Below are 20,927 nucleotides of genomic sequence, written 5' to 3' on the forward strand. Positions count from 1 at the left end.
GCTGTTCCTTTACATGAATAAAAACTGGTCACCTTCAAAAAGAAAGGTTAAAAATCTGAAAAATCTTCTTTTTTTTCTAATTTACCGTTTTTACTACGACTTTTGCTGCCTATTTCTCTTCTTAAAATAAGAGGTTTGTCCAAAGCAAATTAACTATCATTTATGAGTATCTTCACAAATTTAGCTTTGCTTCAATAAGGTAATTTCACAATATGAGTTTTCTTTAAAACGACTTCTCCGTTGCTGTCAGTTTTTAAAGACATCTATTATTTTAGTGAAATAGCAGCTAGAGTGAAGAAAAATGGACTGATAAATGCAAATTTTATTCTGTCAGGGAAAATTTTATTCTGAAGATCACAGTTTTTGTCGAAGGTTTGTAGTCACAATTGATTTTTCTCAATTGTTGCTTTTTTCTGAATTATTAGCGATAAAATTTTGTTTTTTTATTTCATGTAGACTAATTTCTTTTTTTTTTTTTTTTTTTTGTTTTAATGAATGCTAATTTCCTTGCAATCAGCCATATAGAAACTTTCCAAATCCGTTATTTCCGGCACCTTCTCTGCAATTGTTGCTACTGTTATTGACTAAATTGCATTTTCACTTTAATTAGTTTACTGTTTTGCTGTTGTATTGATTTATATGTAAATGCTTCTTTTTAATATGAAATTTTTTATGCTGATCCCTCTTTCTTACTACATTTTTTCTTAAAATTTTTAGATGCTAAAAGTACGTCGGATGTTGACAGAAATACTGCTTTCTGTTACAAATGCAGAAATACGTGCTATCGCTCAAGAGGTTTACAGAAAAGCAGTATCTAAAGGTATCTTTGAACTTTGTCTTTATATTGAACCTTGTTCTGTCCAACTCTGATGAATAAAAATGGCATATGGAATAGTTCCATCTTGCAGCATTAATGTAAAATATATAAGAAAACATTTTGTTCTGTTGGAAGTGTTTTGACCATTATGTTCAAATTTTTATACTAGATTTTGTTCATTAATATTTCATTTACAAGATATGTAATTGATGAAATTTTCCTTACACATAATGTAAGAAATATTTGTTCCAGTTTATCACAATTTTTCTTAAACTCATCAATAGAGTGTTTTACTTTCTGAAGGAATTAACTCCGTTATCACTAAGTTCTACAATCAGTTTACCTCATTATTAATAAGAAAGAGGAAATAGACCCCAAAGTTTTTGCAAATTTTAATAATTAGGTATTAATGTAAAATTAACAAATATGAGTGTTAACTGTGCTAAAATAGCGAACTAGAGTAAAATACTCTTAAAAATTGTCTGATACATGGGTTGGTAATTTTTAAAAATATCTAATGATAATTTCAAAATAAGTACAAGCAAAAATCAAAGATATTTACTGCAATCTATTTAATATACCCTAATATTTTAGTTTTTTTTTTCATTTACTAGAACAATTAATTAGGCCTTTTAAAATTGTTTTAATGATTTTTACTGATGAAAATTTTGAAGGCTAAAACTGCTTCTCTCAACTTAAAAAAAAAACTATTTGTAGTGTTGCTTCCAAATAGATATCCCAAAACATTTTTTCAAATAACTGTCCGCTACAAGTTGTTAGGAAGTTTTAACTCTAATAATGAAAAAAAAAAAAAAAAAAAACCCTAGTTTTTTAAAATTAAATTTTATTATTGTGGCTCCTGAGTTTGATATTATAATTCTCTAGCAATAAAATAGCAAGTTCTTCTCAACTTTTTAGAAAGCATTCTATAATTAAGTCCCAATTAATTGGAAATTAATTCATTTTTTTCAAACCTGAAATTTGAGCTAAATTCTTGTATGGAACAAATCTTGTTCGCATAAATAAATATAAATTATCTTCAAACTGAAGTAGGGGATGAAAGTTTACTAATCAATTTACAGTTTAGGTTTTTTCAATTTCTGGATTTAATTATACCAAATGTACAGAATAATTCATTATTTCTTCAGAATTCCAAAAAACTCTGATGAAAAAACTAAAATACAGTGAAAAAAGAACGTTGCACTAAGTACAGAAGGTATTCAAGTTTTCTTTATAGGAAATTTCGTCCCCTTCACCATGTAAGAGCTTTCCTAACAGAACACATGTGCTGTTGGTAAATTTTATAGTGCAGTTTTAGTGTATGGCATGAAAGGGATACATTAATGATGTGTGTGAGTCAGGTTACATAGAATGCCTGTAAGGTCTGAAAAACAAATTGTTTCTGTTGTTACTAAAAAGTTCTTTGCTGTATTCAACTTAGTTGTTTTCTGTAGCAGTCTGAGGGCAATTTATGAAGCACTTGGTATTAACCTCTTACAAGTTTTTCATCAGTGTTATCTCAAGTTTTTATAAATTTGGTTTGGGGGGCAGAGGGAGAAGCTTAACTTGTTGTGTCACTTTGTTCATAATAATAGCAAGATTTCTTTTAAGTTATGAATATTTTTAAAACAGAGCTAATATTCTGTACATGGAAAGAGTTTGAAGCTATATCATGATCAGGGTGGGGAATCAATACTGCCCCCGAGATAAAGCTCAAAACTCGCGGTCGCCAGTCGCCAAATGCGACCAATTTTCAAATTTTGGCGACCATTATTTTCATTTCAGTCGCCAATGTGGCTACCATTCGCCAATGCAACCTTCTCTGACCTATAGTCTTGACATATGACCTTTCCCCAAATTCTTTTGTCCACTAAAAGTTCGGCTATCGGATCGCCAGGGATGAAGGAGGGAGGGGGGGGGAGTATTGTCCAATTGTGGCTAATTGTGCTATGTGTTCTTGTTTTGAATAGAAAACAAAAATCGCAATCACGACGGCAAATTCGTTACAAAACTTCTATTTCGAAAACTCGGCTTTCTTTACACGCGATCGTAAAAATAGACAAATTTCATACACCAATTTAGTAAATTATGCTTTTTTGATCTTAAATTCATTTTTCAACTTTATTTCTCCTTAACAAATGGCTATTTCTTCGTTTTGCGGTATTTTTAAACTACGCGTTTTCAAAATGACGTCGCGTTGTTATTGTTCATTTTTACCAGTTAAGACGAAAATGTCCTTTCCAAAATAAAAAGAATTAATCTTGTACATTTGGTTTACATATGAATAAACAAAAATGGCGCCTTTGAGTCAAAATGCACCGAGACAAGGTAAAAACGATATCGCTATAAAACAATTTTTTTTGCAAGATTTTTGATTTTTTGTTTTAATCATATTGTTTGTTTTTCCTTTTTTTTTCTTTTTAAAATATAAAACCTACTGGAGGAGGGGATATATCCGTTTATTTACTTTATTTCTCCTTAAAAAGTTGTTATTTTTAAGTTTCGCGGTAAATTTTCAAAATGGCGTCCCGCGTTTTCAAAATGGCGCCGCGTTGTAGATTGTCCATTTTCATCAGTTAGAAGAGGAAAATGTGTGTTCCAAAATAAATAAAGAGAAGTACAAATGTATTTATAAAACACATAAATAATTTTAAAAAAATGGCACCCTTGCGTCTAGAGAAGGTGGAAAGAATACGGCTGAAACCCTTTTATTCTTCTGCTGGATCTTTTATTTCATTTTTTGTTTTTTTTTCGTTTTGTTTTATATTGTTTACCTTTCTTGTATTCATTCATTTTTTGACACTCAGGCATCGATTTTTATAAAATTCTGCATGCATTTGTAGAAACAAAAAAATATTTTTGTAGAAACGCAAATGGTTTAGGTTTTACATTCTGTTCAAGTTTTTGGTATTTTGTTGTTTTCTTTATACTCGTGGAACTAACTCGTGTTTTGGTTGAAAGCTGTGATGTTTCTAGAAGTTTTGAAAGCTGAAAAAAATTAATAATAATAATAATCTTTTTTATTTATTTATTTTTTTATCGTGATGTCTTTTGTTTAAAGATAAATTAATGCAGATTAGAGTTTGCAAAAGATGTGTTAAATAATATCTGGGTAGGGGTGCCCGTTCCCCCCAAGTTCAATTCCCTCCCCCCCTCCAAAAATTTTCCTCAACCCTCTTTTTCTTTTTTATTTTTAGCTCACTTTTTATTTTATTTATTTTTTTTTAATATTTTTTATTTACTTATTTATTTTTAATTATTATTTTATAAGAAACGTTCTTTGCTACGCCAATGACATATACACTCATACTAAATAAATAAATGGAATAAAATAAATTAAATAATTTAAATTAAAATAAAGTTCGGCTATCATTTTTTGAGATTTGGCTACCATTTTGTGAGGATCTGGTAGCCATTGGCTACCAATTCAAAATTTGAGTTTTGAGGTATACCCCGAGAAGGTAAAGGGCGGTATCTGCAGAAATGAGTTTTTGATATTTTTGAAGAAATTTGTTTTGATTCCTTACCTTAAAAAAAAAGGTTGGGAGTTAACTTTTTTTTTTTTTTTTTTTTTTTTTTTTTTTTTGGTGCTTTATTTTCAGCGGGAACAAAATTAACCATCTTGTACTAAAAATGTAAACAAAAATTCAAAAAAATTAAAAATTGGCTGATATTTCGTTTAAAAAAAAGGACGTAAATGTAAGATGAATTGAAAGTTCCTACTGTCATATTTTGTAAATCATGTAGAATGAATTCCTTTTTAGCTTTTCATGCATGATAAAAATACCAGATCTTGATCACCTAAAAATTTGTACAAATGTCTATAGCGTTGAATGAGCTTTGAAATTAAAAAAAAGCTTATAATTTAATAAAAATTTAAACATTATTTCTTTCCAAACTTTATATGGTTCTATTGAAATATGAACACATTCTTTTAAAAAGAAAGTAAAAGCATTCCAATTACTTTATAAAAAGCAAAAATATTTTTAAAAAATTACCTTAAAACATACCAAATGCCTAAAATGCAACAAAAAAGATAAATGACAAAAACATTTGTTCTAACATGTTTTTTAAAATAACTCTGAAGTGAAAAAAACTCCTCTACTTAAGTATCAAAATCTGCTCTAAAAATGAAAAAGTATCACTTAGATCAAATATTATCTAAATATGTTACATATTTTGCAAAGTACTTTCTAGTATCTCCTTTTATATATTTAGCGCCGTCTTCAAAATACCATTTACAGGGCCGCTGCTACCAGCAATGGGGCCTGGTTCCAATTTTAATTTCGGGACCCCATGACCCCCCCCCCCCCCCCACACCATTGCATTTATTACACAGTCGCTTCATTTACTTTTACTCACACACTTCAAAATAAATGATTTAAAATTGCATTCACATGTAATGTTGCAGATTCTAGTTGATTTTTTTTTTAACTTTTAATGTAAATTTAAAAACTTAATTCTGAAGTTTGTATAAAAATGTATTTTCAAATACAGTATCTTTACAAGGGCGCCCATATAGGGGGCAAGGGGGGGGGCTCAAGCCCCCCCCCCCTTTGAAATTAGAACTTCCTTGCTTTTGGTAATTTTTTTCTTTGCAAAAATGTAAAAACATTTATTCTCCAGCTATTAATGAATAAGTTATTAAAAATGAAATATTTTAATGACTCTAATCTGTCCTGAAATCTGTTTCCATGGAGAAAATACTCTCCTAACCCATGGGGAAAATATCTGAACCCCCCCCCCCTTACAATTTTTCATATGGGCGCCCTTGTATCTTTATAGAGAGAGAGAGTAAAAATTGGATAATTTGTCCTGTCTGAGATAAGTAAGGTAACATGACATACTATGAATTTTCAGTAAGGTGAAGTCGGGTGACTAAGAAAAAAATTCCGAATTTCGAAATTAAAAGTTACGTATGCGAAAATTGAAGCAGTTCAGGAGGAATTATTGAGTTTGTAAAGATTAATTTATTTATGTTTCCATTACTCCAATGAATACAGGTATACCTGCTGTCTGGAATACAAATTGGGCATTTAGTTCTTTTGTCTCTGACATTCACGGACGTATTTTCACCAAACATACTTTCTTTGTCGTACACTTATGACTGAGTTAAAAGCCGCTCGTGCTGCGAGTTGTTGCTCAATGCCAAGAATAGCTAGAGAATTTAAGTCTGCCTCGTCAATTTGCTGATCTAGATCTTCACTGGATGTACACAAACGATCAAGTGCTTTTAATAATCCAGGACGGTGCAAGGAGATTGGTCGAATTATTGGCAAAACAGTTTCATGAATTAACGGGACTCCAAAGCTCCGGGCCCCGGTACTATACTGCCGTGCTAGGCACAGATGTGGTATCTGCAGCAGAGCTCAAAATGAGAAATTGATGATTAAAGTTTTACAACTTGTTTCTTTGATTTATGACTTAATTAAATGCCCAACTTGCGGTAGTTGTTTCGTAAATAACTTATCTAAAAACGGTAAGAGAGTATTTTTGTAAAAATCTTAATTTAAAATTAATAAATGTAGTTACGACGAATTTTCTTTTCAAAACCTTTTCATTTACTAAACTATTTTCACCGTAAGTGACATTTACTAGGCATTTTTAGGGGTATCTGCACAGATACGACAAAAATAGCTTAGTCAAACGTGCTCAATGTATCATTAAATAATACTGAAAACATCTGCTTTCTTTGGACTTAGCTGTTTCGCTTTATTATGTTAATACAAATCTAACAGAATTTACCTTCTGAAAGATACCATTTTCAAAACTCCGGACAGTTAAAACTAATCCATAACAATTTTCTGTTTTTTTATATTGAAAGAATGTGTTTTTCATAATGTTTTATTTTCTAGATTCATTTTTACCGAGCATGAAGATAATTTCGACAGCAGACGATACTTAAATAAAAATATTACTGGCCGTAGAATGAAATGCGTTTTTTTTTTTTTGCATGAAAGAATTAGATATAAATATTTTACATGCATTTCACTTTTAGAATTTGCATTTTAAACAAACATTTAAATAGAAAAAGCTGAATATTTACTTTAACAATTATGCAAAGCTGTATTAGCTTTTATTATCAACCTGTATCAATTATTCAATGGTAAACTAATTTTAATATTTTGTGTTACAATAAGCTGCTACATTATTAAATATGCTGCTTTACTAAGGTATAAAAGTCGTATCTACAAATTACTAAGGAAAAAGTGGTAACTGCGCAGATACCACTTTAAAGGCTTAGTATTTGTCATTTACATTCAAATTGTCTTAGCAAACTAAGCAAATTTGCAGTTACGATTTTTCTTAAAGCTTTTTTTAATATTTCGCGTTCACAAATCGCCAAAAAACTTGAGATTTAGGTAAATTAAATTACTAACGACCACCTGGTGACAATAACTCAATTTTGATAAAATGTGCAGATACCACATCTGTGCTTAGCACGGCAGTATAGGTCTGGTATCCCCAACATCAAGGGACATCACTGAATCAAACGAGCGTTTAAGGTTTCAAATTAAAGGTTTTGAATGTTAGTTTTAGTTCTGTTGATATGCAGTATGTTTGTGCAGCTTTTTTCTTTCTTACTTTCTTTTTGAGCAATCACGATTGCTTATTGCTTTCATTTGACTGTTTTTGGCGTGCTATCATTTTTCCCACCGACGCGGCGCTACCCTCTGGCAGCACCACCCGTCTCGTCGGCCAGCCTCACAATGCTGCTCCTCTAGCGAAAACCGTTTTCAGGTTGCGTCCATATCCTACGCACACACGCATACATACAAGCACCAACACACACGCACACACAAACACCACCATACACCCACATACCCCTACACACAAACACATACACACACGCATGCTTACAGACACAAACACATATGCTTACACACACATACACATACCCCCCCCCCCACACACACACATACAAACACACACTTGTGATTGCGAAAAACATAATTTGATTTCAAGATGACAAAATTCAAATTACTTTTTTTTTTTTTGCTAGCAAATGTAGTGGTTGTGATTTGTGTGCCATTGACAAAGTAAAAAAAAAAATTAAACTAACATAAACTACAGTTACCACATCAGAAAATGTTTCACTGATGGCAAGTAAATTATGCAATTCCGCACCCCTGATCATGAAGATACTGTTACTTTAGTTTATATTAGCATAGAAAAAATGTACAAAATAATGTTTGCAGTGTTAATTATTTTTTTCCTACGGGTGAGTTCTATTTCAGAGAAGAACTGTATGCATTTGATTTTCTTTCCCTGTCTAAATGTTCTATTTTGTGCCTTTCTTACAGGGTCTGTTGTACAGTGTTTTTCTTCAAAATCAGCATCTATTGTAATAAAAATATTTTTCTGTGCTTTAGTCTCATAATTTGAAATGTGAAAAACACTGAAAGTCAAAATAAGCAACAGTTCCCACTAAAAATAGGACTATTTAATTATATCTATTTCACCTTTTTGTTATTGTTTTTCTAACTTCTGCTTTATGGAATTTTTAATGTTCTGACATTTTCAAGAAACTCTCGATTCGATTTGAACTGTTAGTTATGGTCAGATTTTGTTGCAGCAGTTTTGAGAAACTACTTTTTTTTATAAAAATGGCTTGAGCTGTCTCAATGGTTTGCAAATGAAACATGTAATGCATTATAAAAAGATGTTAAATCTAAACTCAACTGCATGTATGTCACTTGAAGAGTGCCACAGAACAAAGGCAGATTTACTTGACAAACCTCTTTCGGTCAAGCTGAAGTTTTTAGAAAATGTTAATCTGTTGAGTCAATTGAATTGATGTTTCTACTCAGATTAATTAATCTGCTTTAGAAAATACCTGAAGAGCTATGAAAATTCTGAAATTAAATAAGTTCTCACATCTTGCAGAGTCTTTATAAATATTTTAACTTAAGTATATAAATGCTAAAACTGATATTGAAATATATTTTATTGAGTAATGACTTATAAACAATTCAGTTTTTAATCAGATATTTACAGTGATGATATACATGCAAAAATATAATGCATTATAATTTACAGCAACCAGAGTACAATATGACTATGATAAGTGAATTTTTTGAACCTGTCAATGGAAAATGAAAATAGTTGTTTAAAAGCTGAAAATGAAACTAAAATACGTTTTTAGTTTTATTCATTCTAAATATTTTCCTCAGCATAATTATTTTTAATAAATTCAATGTTGTAAGCAATTGAGTTAATATTACAGAAAAATGAGATGTCGTTTTCAACCTCATATGCGACCACTCATGTCGCAAGTACATGCATGAACGTCTTGTGGGTTAAAGTCACCATCCACCTTATTACCAAGTAGAATTTTAAAATATTAATGCTGTAAAACTTATTTGGCAATTAATTTATTTTTAAACAAATGTTGTGCATGAAACAAATTTATTTAAAATTTGCATTTTTCCATACTTTTGTTACATAAGCAGAGCAGTGCATAGGGGGAGGTTTAGTAGATACTTTTTTTTTCTGACTCAGTGCTTGAAGTTGCCTCAAATGTAAGAAAACTGGTTATATGGACCAGCCAATAAATAACAGAAGAGCCATGAAAATTTATTGACTCTAAAATTTGTGCGCAACGCTGACTATACTTGGTTTTTTTGTCTTAATGCAACATTTTGGCATGAGCACATGTACTTTATTTTATTTATTTATTTATTAGTTTTATTTTATTTATTTATTTATTTATTTATCTTTGTTTTAATAAATAAAGTAAGGTATGCTTTATGTAAAGCAGAAATGTTGCTGTTGGTCCCTTGTGCTATAAAATATCTGTGTAGCTGTTTCCTTAAAAAGGGAAAATTGATAAGGGTGAAAATTACTTTTGAACTCTAGCTATGAGTTTTGCACAGATTCAATTAAGGAGTTTTAGTTTCTTTTATAAGCAATTCTGTCAATTAGAAATTGCATTAAAAAAATAATATACCTAACTTTAACTGTTTATTATATTGAACAAAACAATGTCCCCCCCCCCCCCCCCCACTAAAAATAGTAACTGCTGATATTCAGGATATTTTTGTGATTTGGGGGAGAAGGGGATTCAAAACATTGGTGTACTTATAATGTTGCTTACATTGTATTCCTAAAGTTTCCACAACTTTTTTTTTTTTTTTCTAGTGCATGGAAAAAGTAAGTTATATAATGAACTGTTTTTCTTTCAAATGAATTGTTTTTATTTCCAGAATCTGACTGCTGTTTTTTCTTTCACATTGAGAAGATTTTTCATTGTTCCTATTCTCTCTATATAATGTAATGTTTTACTTGAGTGTTATTTTAGGTTGAACAAACTGCTGTGCTATTAGAATTATGATATGTTCTTTGTCACTAAACTTTTATATATGTTACATAAAAGCTCCAGCTCGTCAGCTGGCCTCATCGGCGTCACTGACTTCTGTAGCAACTGGATTACGTAAGTATCCATTATTTTTATGTCCTCCAGGCACTGCTCACATTAATCATTGTATCAAAAAGAAAAAAAAAAACATAGGTCTGTACAGCATTTGAGTAAAAAGTTTTATTGGATTGCTATTTATTTTTCCTAAATTTATAATTTGCATCAACTATGCAAACTATGTACTATATTTTTTTCTTTGCTAGGTTGAAGGTTTCATCTTGATAATGAACTCAAAAATTTTCTCATTCTATTTAAAGTTTTTTGTTGTGACTTTTGCAACATACGAACACATTCTGTTTGTTCTTCCAATTTTTTATGAGCTAAAAATTAGGAACATTTGGCTCAATACTAGGGATGCACCGGATATCCGGTAACTATCCGGTATCCGGCTGATTTTTTAACTCTCCGGAACTATGGGGTATCCGATCCGACAAGCCACTCCGGATCCAGATATCCGACAGTTTTTTGCAGGATATCCGGGCACTTATCCGGTAAAAATGTCAGAGATATCCAGGGTTGATGTGGGGTTATCCGGTACGAAATGAGGGTTTAATTTTGAATTTACTTTTGCAAAAATTCCAGTTAAAGCTTTCACTGTTTCATAAACTTTTCGATGATGCTTTCTCTTTTAATTGCTGCTTCAAAAACGACCATTCCTCTTCAAACCTAGCTTCTGGCATTCCCCAGCGTCGTCGTCCCCTCTCCTTCGCGAATCTGCTGATGGTATGTTGCCAATAATTTCTCCCTCCCTCTCTCACTCTCTCTGCTTTAACACGCTGAAGTGAAAAGTCGACCTTGAAATGGTTCATATCAAAGCGCTTGAAGTTGGAGGAGCGGCCATGTTGAAAATTAAAACAGTCAAGTTGCGACTACTCCACTACTCCTCTCGTGTAAGTTCAAATTTAGCGTAGTAGAAAAATGTATGAATTCGGATTTTAGAAACACACTGAAAAATTTTAGGCATTTGTAGACACCTCTCACACTATTTTGAACCATTTCTTAATTATATATTACCGTTTCTTGCATAAAAGAAGCTGTATTATTCAACATAAAACTCTGTTACGATAAGTGATGTAAAATACCCGGGTATTTATTTTTAGGGGTAAATACCCAGGGTATATACCCGGGTAAATACCCAAAATGGGTAAATACCCGGGTATTTATTTCAAAAATTTATATTCAACTAAAATACTTTTCTGTATGTATTCCATTATGTATATATACAACCAATCATATACAAAACAATAAATTTTTGCCCAAAAATTGTATTTTGATCACATATTTAAAGAATTATTGTGTGAAACAGCTTAGCAATCTAATATGATATTCACATTAAATGTGTTGGATATGCCTAATCAACGTTGATAACCAAATTTCAGATATAAAAAGCCATTCTACAAAAAGAAAAAAAGTTTAACTGGTAACAAAAAAAAAGCAAACATCAATTTTTTAAGGTCCTAGTCTTTTATAACCCAGTAATATATCCCTGCATGACATCAAAATGTAACGAAATGTCGCTCAATTTATTATTACTATTTATTTACCTATATCTTATGCAGAAATTTCCTCCAAACTTAGTTCAATTGTTCTGGTGTATTCTGTATCATGCACATATATATATATATATATATATATATATATATATATATATATATATATATATATATATATATATATATATATATATATATATATACATAAACATTTAAAATTCATTTAAAATTTTTAATCTTTTATTTTAGGGTTTATGTTTAAAAAAGAAAATAGTCACCTTTTAATACTACCTAAAAAATTTTTGCAAAATGCGCAATTACTAGGGGATTTACCCTGCCTTCGGATAAATAGCCAAAAAAAATATTTACCTTCCCACCCTACAGGGGAACAAATGCAAATGAGCAAGGCAACAGAAAAAAAAATTTGCTTTTTTTTTGCTTATTAATGTGAAAACTGTTTCTATATTTTCCATGTTATCACTTAAATATCAATAAAAAAAATAACACCATAGTGTCTTAATAACTTCTCAGTTTATTCTTCCAAACATCCCTCATGCTTCCTTTTTTTTCATTTTGGATATGACTAACCTAGATTGTAATTTTGAAATCCTGAAGTTCATAATGAATTGCTTACACTTCTCCAATTATGACATTAAAAAGAAAGATTCCTTGGTTCACGATATGTTTCTTTCATGATTTCATCAAGTCTTTCAATAAAAAATATTATAAACTGTGTAATACATATGTATATATCAGTTTTACCAATTATTTCATATTTAGATTTTTAAAAAAAATTCTCATTCACTTATTTGCATTTTTTATAAAATACCCAGTTTTTGGGTATTTACCCAGGCCTTGGGTAAATACCCGTCTAAATACCCAAAAAATATTTACCTACCCGCTGGGTATTTACCCGATCCACATCACTAGTTACGATGTACAAAATTAATGGTCAATGGGAGAGAGACATGTAAATAAAACAATAATATAGTTACAGTGTATTAATAATTTAATAATGCACGTTTTGGTGCCATTATATCTCATGAACATTGAAACAAAGAATGAAAGAAACTAATGAAAAATGCGGAATAGTTGCACTGAAACAAAGCAATGTTTAGAGTAGTACAGTGTGGAAACTTCCGTTTTCAGTGATACTAAAAGGATGAAGAACCATCAAGAAACTAATATGTAGTGACCAATGACGTAGTCGACGCTTGCACCCAGCACGGGCAGTTGTGCAAACAAACTATTTTCGAAATTATATTTGCTTGTATATTTCTACACTTGCTAAAATCCTTTCGTTGCATTCATTTATATCCAAAATTTTGTGTTGAGTTTGTATTTTTTCCATTTTTAGTTATCCGTAAAAGTTTTCTCCCCCTTTTTTAAACTATACCACTTCCGTAAAAATGAGTTGAAATCTACCTGGGGAAAAAAAATCTCAGAACAAACGTACAATTCATTTTATTGAAAGCATGACACATTTTAGAGGAAGGAGAAGGGAGGGTGGCAGATGGGGCAAGTGAAATTCGAATTCTCAGGTTTCAAATAATCTCTGTATGAACTAAAAATATAAATAAAGAAAAAACGGAGAGAGCTTTTTCTTTTTTTTTTTCTTTTCAGTTTTAATTTCTAGTCTTGTCATTTTTTCTATTACTTTTGCTTTGCATTTAGACTTAGCAAAACACAGACCAATTAAGTTTTGGTTTAGATCTAAACTAAAACTGATGACATCATAGTTTTGCTTTCTATTTGGGGGGGTATTTATACTTTTTAGGGGTGGGCCTTGCTCTTAGGGGGGCACCCCGTATTTAAGATGCTAATTTGCATCTTTAGAGAAAATGTTCCTTTATTTCTGGAATTAAAGTAAAATTCTAAGTTGATTATTTAAGTTTATTTATTTATTTTTGAATCAAACTGGCCCTGTTTTAATATTTTCTTTTTTAACTTGTATGTTAGAAAAATTTTACACGTGTATTATCTGTAATAAAAATGATTTCAAAGCGAAGTTTTATTTTTTGTTATTTCTAAATTGGAAACAAGAAAATGTATTACTTTATGATGAAGTTTAAAAAATTTCTACATGTCATGCAAATCTAATAACAAATACGACTCATTATACGACCTTTAAGATTTCAACTGTGAATAATTAAAAGTTTAAACCATGTGTACATTACATACAGAATTAATTTTTGCCGAAAGTTTGTCTCTTTCGAAAAAATCTGTCGAAATAAAACAATATTTTAATGTTTCATTTTATATGTAGCACAAATTCCTAAATTAAAATATAGAGGCTCTAAAAAAGTACATTTGAATGTACTTAACATGTTTTTAAGAAATGATATGTGGACCAAGTTTGATTTATTGTTTTGAAACGGTGTTGTAGAAAAATATGCGAACATGTAATGCAATCGAAATGCCGGATATCCGAATCCGGCAGGTAAAGGGGCATCGGATATCCGGTATCCGTCAAAATCACTATCCGGTGCATCCCTACTCAATACGAAATAGTTTATTGCCTAAATGTTCAGTTAGTAAGTCTTGCTTTATTTGTTTGCCGATTTCCTCAGAACCAAGTATGTTACTGAGTGCCATCTCTCCCAACAGGTTGCAAGCCATTTTCAGTTGTTTTAAAAGAAGCTAAAATACACCTGTAAGACAGATTTTTAAACCTTGAATTGAAAAAATATATTGAATGCTCATTTTAAAATTTAAAATAGACCTTTTTTTTTGAAAGCAACTTTAATATTTACTCTTTCATAACATAAGATGTACCTCAGTTCTCTAAGTTTAATTACTGGTTATGTTGTCGAATGTAAACAATTTAGAGAAAACAAACTGATGTGTGCACCATGTGACTTCCTTTTACTCCAATTTTATGTCATTTCCACATTATTGGCAATTTTAATGTGATTCAATTGTTTACTCTCTAAATATCACTAACAGTGGCCAAATTAAAACCAACTGGTGATATATCGCCAAGTGTCCGACAAATTATAACACCACTTGAGTTTACATCGAAATTAACAATGATTTCCCCCTAAAAAGGGGGAAAAGACCCCCTTAGAAACATCCAAATGCAACCAAAAGAGAAGGTGCACAACTAGACCCCACTAGGAGTCTACATACGAAATTTCAATTTTCTAGGACATACCGTTTTTGAGTTATGCGATATACATACGCACATACATATGTACATACGGATGTCACGAGAAAATTTGTTATAATTAACTCGGGGGTCGTCAAAATGGATATTTCGGGTGTCTGTACGTTTCTAGGCATATATCCATATGTGGTTGGGTTGAAAAAAAAACTCAACATTTATTTGGGGGTGAGGAAAATGGAAGTTGAGGCCGATTTTTTTTGAGTGAAATTTTTTTCACGAATACAATACTTCCTTTTTTGTAAAAGGAAGTAAAAATTAAATGAAAAGCTCTTTAAGTCAATATCTTGATTTTTATGAAGTGCTACTGCATGTGTTAATTTCTAAAAATGAGCTTGCATATATGTATAAATATTGCTCATAAATTTGAGTGTTATCATTTTAGGTGAGAGCTTTCAACAAAAAATTTCTGTTTTATTATGTATCTGAATTTTAGTGTCAGAAAATTTTCAAAGTCCTTTTTTGATTGATCAGTATGATTTTTGTGAGCAATGCCCTGAAATTTAGCTCAATGTGTATAGAATTATTTTAAGTGTATTTATTGTTCGTTGCTTTGCTGTTAGTCTTATAGATTCCAATCTGGGGAAAATATAGGTAAAATCAATTGCTGTTTTTCTTCACAAATACTTAGTAGTATAGCAGTTAATAATTAATTATTATTCGTATATAAGGTTCAAATTTCAATGAAACTATGATTTTTTAAGTCATGTTTAAAATATTAGGTTTTTTCTGATTCTCACTTTAAAAATATACTGTTGCAAAAATATAGAAAAAAAAACTAGTATGTTGTGGCCATCACCAAACTTTCTTCTATATCTTTCTTATGATTCTGATCCCTCCCCATGCTTGACAAGGAAGCAATACTCCCAACAAAAACAAAATTACACACTCCAAAACTTGACAACCATCCAAATTCCCAATTTATCTCAAAAGCAAAGCAAATAATGAAAGTTTAAAATTATTTTTAAAGCCTTGCTTAAAATAATTACAAACATTTATTTGTTAACAAACACAAGATGGCAACAGTTAAAAAGTTTAAATCATCCAATTTTCTGGTCATTTTCCAACAATTAAAATCACAAACAGCCCCCACGGAGCAATTGGCGCCAAAATTGAACCGACGCCTGTTTACATATGGATTCACATTTACTCCAAATTACATCCAGAACGTAGCGTTACTTCTTGAGATATGGCACTCACAGTGGAAAAAAAAAGAACGTTCAATTGTGCCACCCTCTTTTCAGCTGTTGACGCCAAAATAAAATCAGCTCTTTTTCTTTCTAAGAGCTACTTGTCAATAAATTTTTGTTTGATTCCATTCATTATTTCTTGAGATATAGCAGTCACAATTGACGACAAAAAATGTTCTATAGCTCAATCCCCATTTGAGCTATTGACACCAAAATTGAATCAGCACCTGTACCTGTTAGGGACAACATTTGGACCAGATTTTGTTTCATACCTCTAGTTACTTCCTGGAAAAAAGCAGTCACATATAACTCAAGAAACGTCCCCTTGCTCCACCCCCCTTGGAGGAATTCGTGCCAAAAACCAATGGGCCCAAGTTCACATAGGGTCACATGTGTACCAAATTTCGTTCGATTTCATGCAGTAGTTTTTGCTGTAGAGCAGCCACGAAAAATTGGTCACACACAGACAGACATTTTCCAAAAATGGTTGAAATGGACTCAGCACAACTCAAAAAGAAATTCGATTTTCGAAATTCGAAAATTTGTTCGAATCCAATACTTTCTTCTATATATAGGTATAGAAGAAAGTAAAAAACATGCACCCAGATAAACTTATGCCTTTGGTACAAAACTAGGCCTGCTGATGTGTGTTGATGAATTGCGTAAATGACAAACATTTTGGTATTAATGACCTGTGTGGGTAGTGCAATGAGTATGAACATCGTACTACATTTAAATGATTCGATGCTCAAATTCACTGCTAATTAGAACTAGTATGTTTGATAAACAGGATTTAGAGGGGGGGGGATGCATGTAAGATGTACTGAACTGCACTATGAGTAATCCATGGCTTGGGCAAACCTAACCTGGCAGTGCTGCAGTATCGATCTGTGTAGCCTTCATTATGCTAATAAGTTAGATTTGCCCTAACTATTGCTTAATAGTCTTTTTTTTTTTCTGTCTGCATACACTTTTTTGCAACAATAGTTCATGTACAGTTATTTGTGTCAAAAAAATCAATTTATTTCCTACTTTATCTTTGACCACAAATGTTAATGATCAGTAAAGTAGTTTTCACCTACTAAATATTGCAGCTTAATATTATATTATAAATTTAGTTTCCATCTATAATTTCTCTTCATTTGATAAACATAATCACAAAGACATCTATTCGAAAAAATACTTTAAACAGCGTCCCCTCATTTAATTATGATTGTAGGATTTTTCAGTGATTTAAATTTATGAGAAATTAGATATGTAATGATGATCTTGACAGTTATACTTGCCATGCATTGAATAATTGAGTAAGTAATAATCTTACTTTAATCATTGTCCGTAAACTAAATTTAAAAACTCATACGAGAGTAATTTCCAAACATATAGATGGTCTTGCCAGCTATGGGACTGAAAGTGAGGCCAGTGAAGATGAAGAGGAGATTGAAGCATCAGATTCTGATGGAGAACTGTACCGAAAGATGAAGGAAAAGAAGAAGCTTTTTGCTCTCAAAGAGAAAAAGATTATTGCCGAGTTGGAACGGCAAGAACTAGATGAACATACTGAACAAGGGAAAATAAGAAATGGTATCTATGTTTAGTTTTTTTCATTATAGATTTGTTTTAAATTTAATATGCTGCACAGATATTACTACCACTAACTACTTGATAAAATCTAATCATTTCTTTCTTTGGTGTACCCAAAACTTACGATATACAACTCGTCAACCTTCTCATAAGAACTCCTTTCTCATTTTGTTGTGATTTATTAAAAGAAATCAATTATGTTTTGAGTTTTTTTTCGGAATTTTTTATTTAGATATCAAGTTTTACCGTGTATAGCGTGATATCAGGAATGAAATTTTTCTGTGTTTTGCATGAATTCCAACTTTTTCTGTTGGTGTTTAAAACCTCCCCCCCCCCCCTTTTTTTTGCCTATTTTGGGTTTTATAACAAATCTATCTTTCTTAAAAATCTGAAATTATTTCAATTTTTCCTAATTTTTAGTCCCCATTTTCTTATTCTCACTCAAAACTTCATCTTCTACGATATCTGCCAAAAACGTATGTTTGGGAAACACACCAACGAAGTCAAACATGTGCTTCGCCGAAAATTGCGTGCCTTGTTGGAAATTTCAATATTTTTACATCCTGCTGATATTTCAATCATTTTTAATGTGTGAAGATTTTTTATTCTATACTATCTTATGTCTAATTATTTTATTCATTATTTTAATAATATTTTTATTTCTTAAGTTTATTTAATAAAAATTCGATCAAAAACTAGTGGTCCAACTCTTATGGTCTCAGATTTTAATGAATTTTTTTTTTAAATGTATTTAAGAAAGCGTGCAAAATATTTATGGTGAATCTCAAATGCTAGTCACTTTAGATAGATGTTAAAATTTTTGGAATTTCATGAGGCAACCGCAAGTTGTTCCTAAAGAGTTAGTACTTTGCTTGCAAATGATATGTGCCATGTATTAATTACTGCCCAATTATTTCATGCATAATTAATACAGAAAAATGTTCTCGTTAGCTTTGAAAGTGTAAAATTAGCCATTTTTTGTTGAATTTTTGAATATCATGGCTTCCAGGGGCTATTTTGGTGCAGTTTTTAACAACATCCCTTTGCAATTTGTTTTTTGGATTTCCTCCTTTTTTGTCCTCTAACCACTCTTCCCTGTAATATGCACATTCAAAGATATAGCTAAGATTTTTTGTTTTTCGAAGCATCATATGTGTGTGCGTGAAATTTATCAGTCATAAACAATCACTTTTTCAGTAGTGACATTCAAAAAATGAGTTCAAAAGTTTATAAAATATATATATACTTTAATTTTGGAAAAAATCTGCAATATATTTTGAAATCTATTTGATGAAGTGTTTATCTCATAGTAAGGGAGAAAGCGACAGTTTTTAATACATTATTTATATAAAGCCAGAATTTTTTTAAATATTAGATTAGTTTACTTAAAAGAAGAAAACGTAAGTCTACCAAAAAGTTATCATTGCAATAATTAATAAAAAATTTTGCAATTTGTTGCAAAAACTTGTGAAATTGTCTTATATATATAAGGCTGGAACTCGGTAATATTATTGATTACGTATAAACATAACGAAAAATACATGTCTACCGCGCCCGAAGTGTTGCCGTGCTGTGTCTACCACCCACGCAAGGTGCGAAAAAATCAGTCAATTTTGACTTAAATATATAAGCCTAAAATTTTTTTTTAGTAATTGTTTATAATGTATAAAATATAAAAACAAAAGTCTACCAGTTGTGTTATGTTGCAAAGGCATGATAGACGCCACGGAATGTCGACCTCGTACCTCTATGTACCGTTTATCGGGCTGCTAGCACTCGCTCAAAAAAGTTTGCTTATCGTTCCGAAATTTAAATAAATAAAGCTGATTTTTTTTAATAAATAATTTAAATCCTATTTTCACTAAAATTTTTAGTCTACCGTGACTAAGAGGTTGCATAGTCTTTGGTAGACGTTGCTTAAAATATAAGTTACCTATATAAAGAATAAATACCTTTGTGCTGAAAAATTAAAAAGTCAGTAATCCAACGTTATTAAGCACAAAACTTGCAAATGATTGCAGACACGTGTTTCGGTGTTACAAGGAACACCTTTTTCAATGCAAAGAAGTGTGAGCTTATGGATGAAAAGTCATCCGAGAAATGACTTTTCATCCATAAGCTCACACTTCTTTGCATTGAAAAAGGTATTCCTTGTAACACCGAAACACGTGTCTGATGACTTTTCATCCATAAGCTCACACTTCTTTGCATTGAAAAAGGTGTTCCTTGTAACACCGAAACACGTGTCTGCAATCATTTGCAAGTTTTGTGCTTAATAACGTTGGATTACTGACTTTTTAATAAGTTACCTAGTTGGAAAAGTATGATTATTTTATCTTTTCATTCTTTATAGATGGAAATTTTTCAATTATTATTATTTTTTTATGATTACAATTTTCAATCATATTTAAATTGATATTCATACTTTTGTTGCATTATTCATATATATATATATATATATATATATATTTAACTTCAAAAAATATTTTGAATCACCACCTTTTCAAATACATTTCGTAAATGGGGAAGTAAAGCTGTTTATTCATCTACTGCGAAGAAAGAAGAGGGGAGAGGGGAAGGACACGCCTATAAATAACCTTGGGTCTGGGCCTGAGTAAGGCCCCTATAGTGGAGGAGCCGACGCATCCGCCATTTTGGAGCAAACTCGATCCAGTGCTTCGCGGTGATGCATTGCTGCTAGAGACGTACCGAGTACTCGGTAACTACTCGGTACTCGGCCTACTCTGCCAATTTGCCGAGTACTCGGTACTCGGCCAAATTCTGATCAGAAACTCGGCCAATACCGAGTAGTTGCAAAAAATTGAATATTGTCCAAGACAGATACTAAAATGTCTAAAAAAAAAGAGCAAGCATTATATTCTGCAATCATTTACAATTAAAATTTGTAAGTCAAATTTAAATTTTGAGAGTAATGAAGTTTGTAATGCTTCAATAGAATAAATCTTGATTTTAATGTCCCCAAAGTAAATAAAACTTTTTATTAGAAATTATGCAAAAAAGGTAAGTATAGAAAATATGGAATTTTTATATTAAAAATGGATTTTTGCTACAAAAAAAATTAGTTATAAAAAATATAAAAATTCCTTTGCTTAAAAAATAAAATGAAACAAAACGTTAAAAGCACAGTGCATGAACACTGCAGACATGTGTTTTGGCGTTACAAGGAATTCCTTTTTCAATGCACAAAATGGGAGCTCGTGGATTTAAAGGCATCCGACAAAAGTCAGATTTTTTTTGTCAAATG

General features: G+C 31.1%; 1 protein-coding gene across 1 annotated transcript in view; it reads left to right on the forward strand.

The window, feature by feature from the left end:
* The window catches only part of LOC129224350 (arginine/serine-rich protein PNISR-like), a 70,930-nt gene that overhangs the window by 26,637 nt on the left and 23,366 nt on the right, over positions 1–20,927 (forward strand). The window contains exons 9-11 of the mRNA XM_054858793.1: positions 718–820; positions 10,194–10,250; positions 17,465–17,662. Of these exons, the coding sequence (XP_054714768.1) occupies positions 718–820; positions 10,194–10,250; positions 17,465–17,662 (358 nt within the window). The remainder of the gene's footprint in view (positions 1–717; positions 821–10,193; positions 10,251–17,464; positions 17,663–20,927) is intronic.

This window comes from Uloborus diversus, chromosome 6 (assembly GCF_026930045.1).
Source record: "Uloborus diversus isolate 005 chromosome 6, Udiv.v.3.1, whole genome shotgun sequence".
In the NCBI taxonomy this organism is placed as follows: Eukaryota; Metazoa; Arthropoda; class Arachnida; order Araneae; family Uloboridae; genus Uloborus; species Uloborus diversus.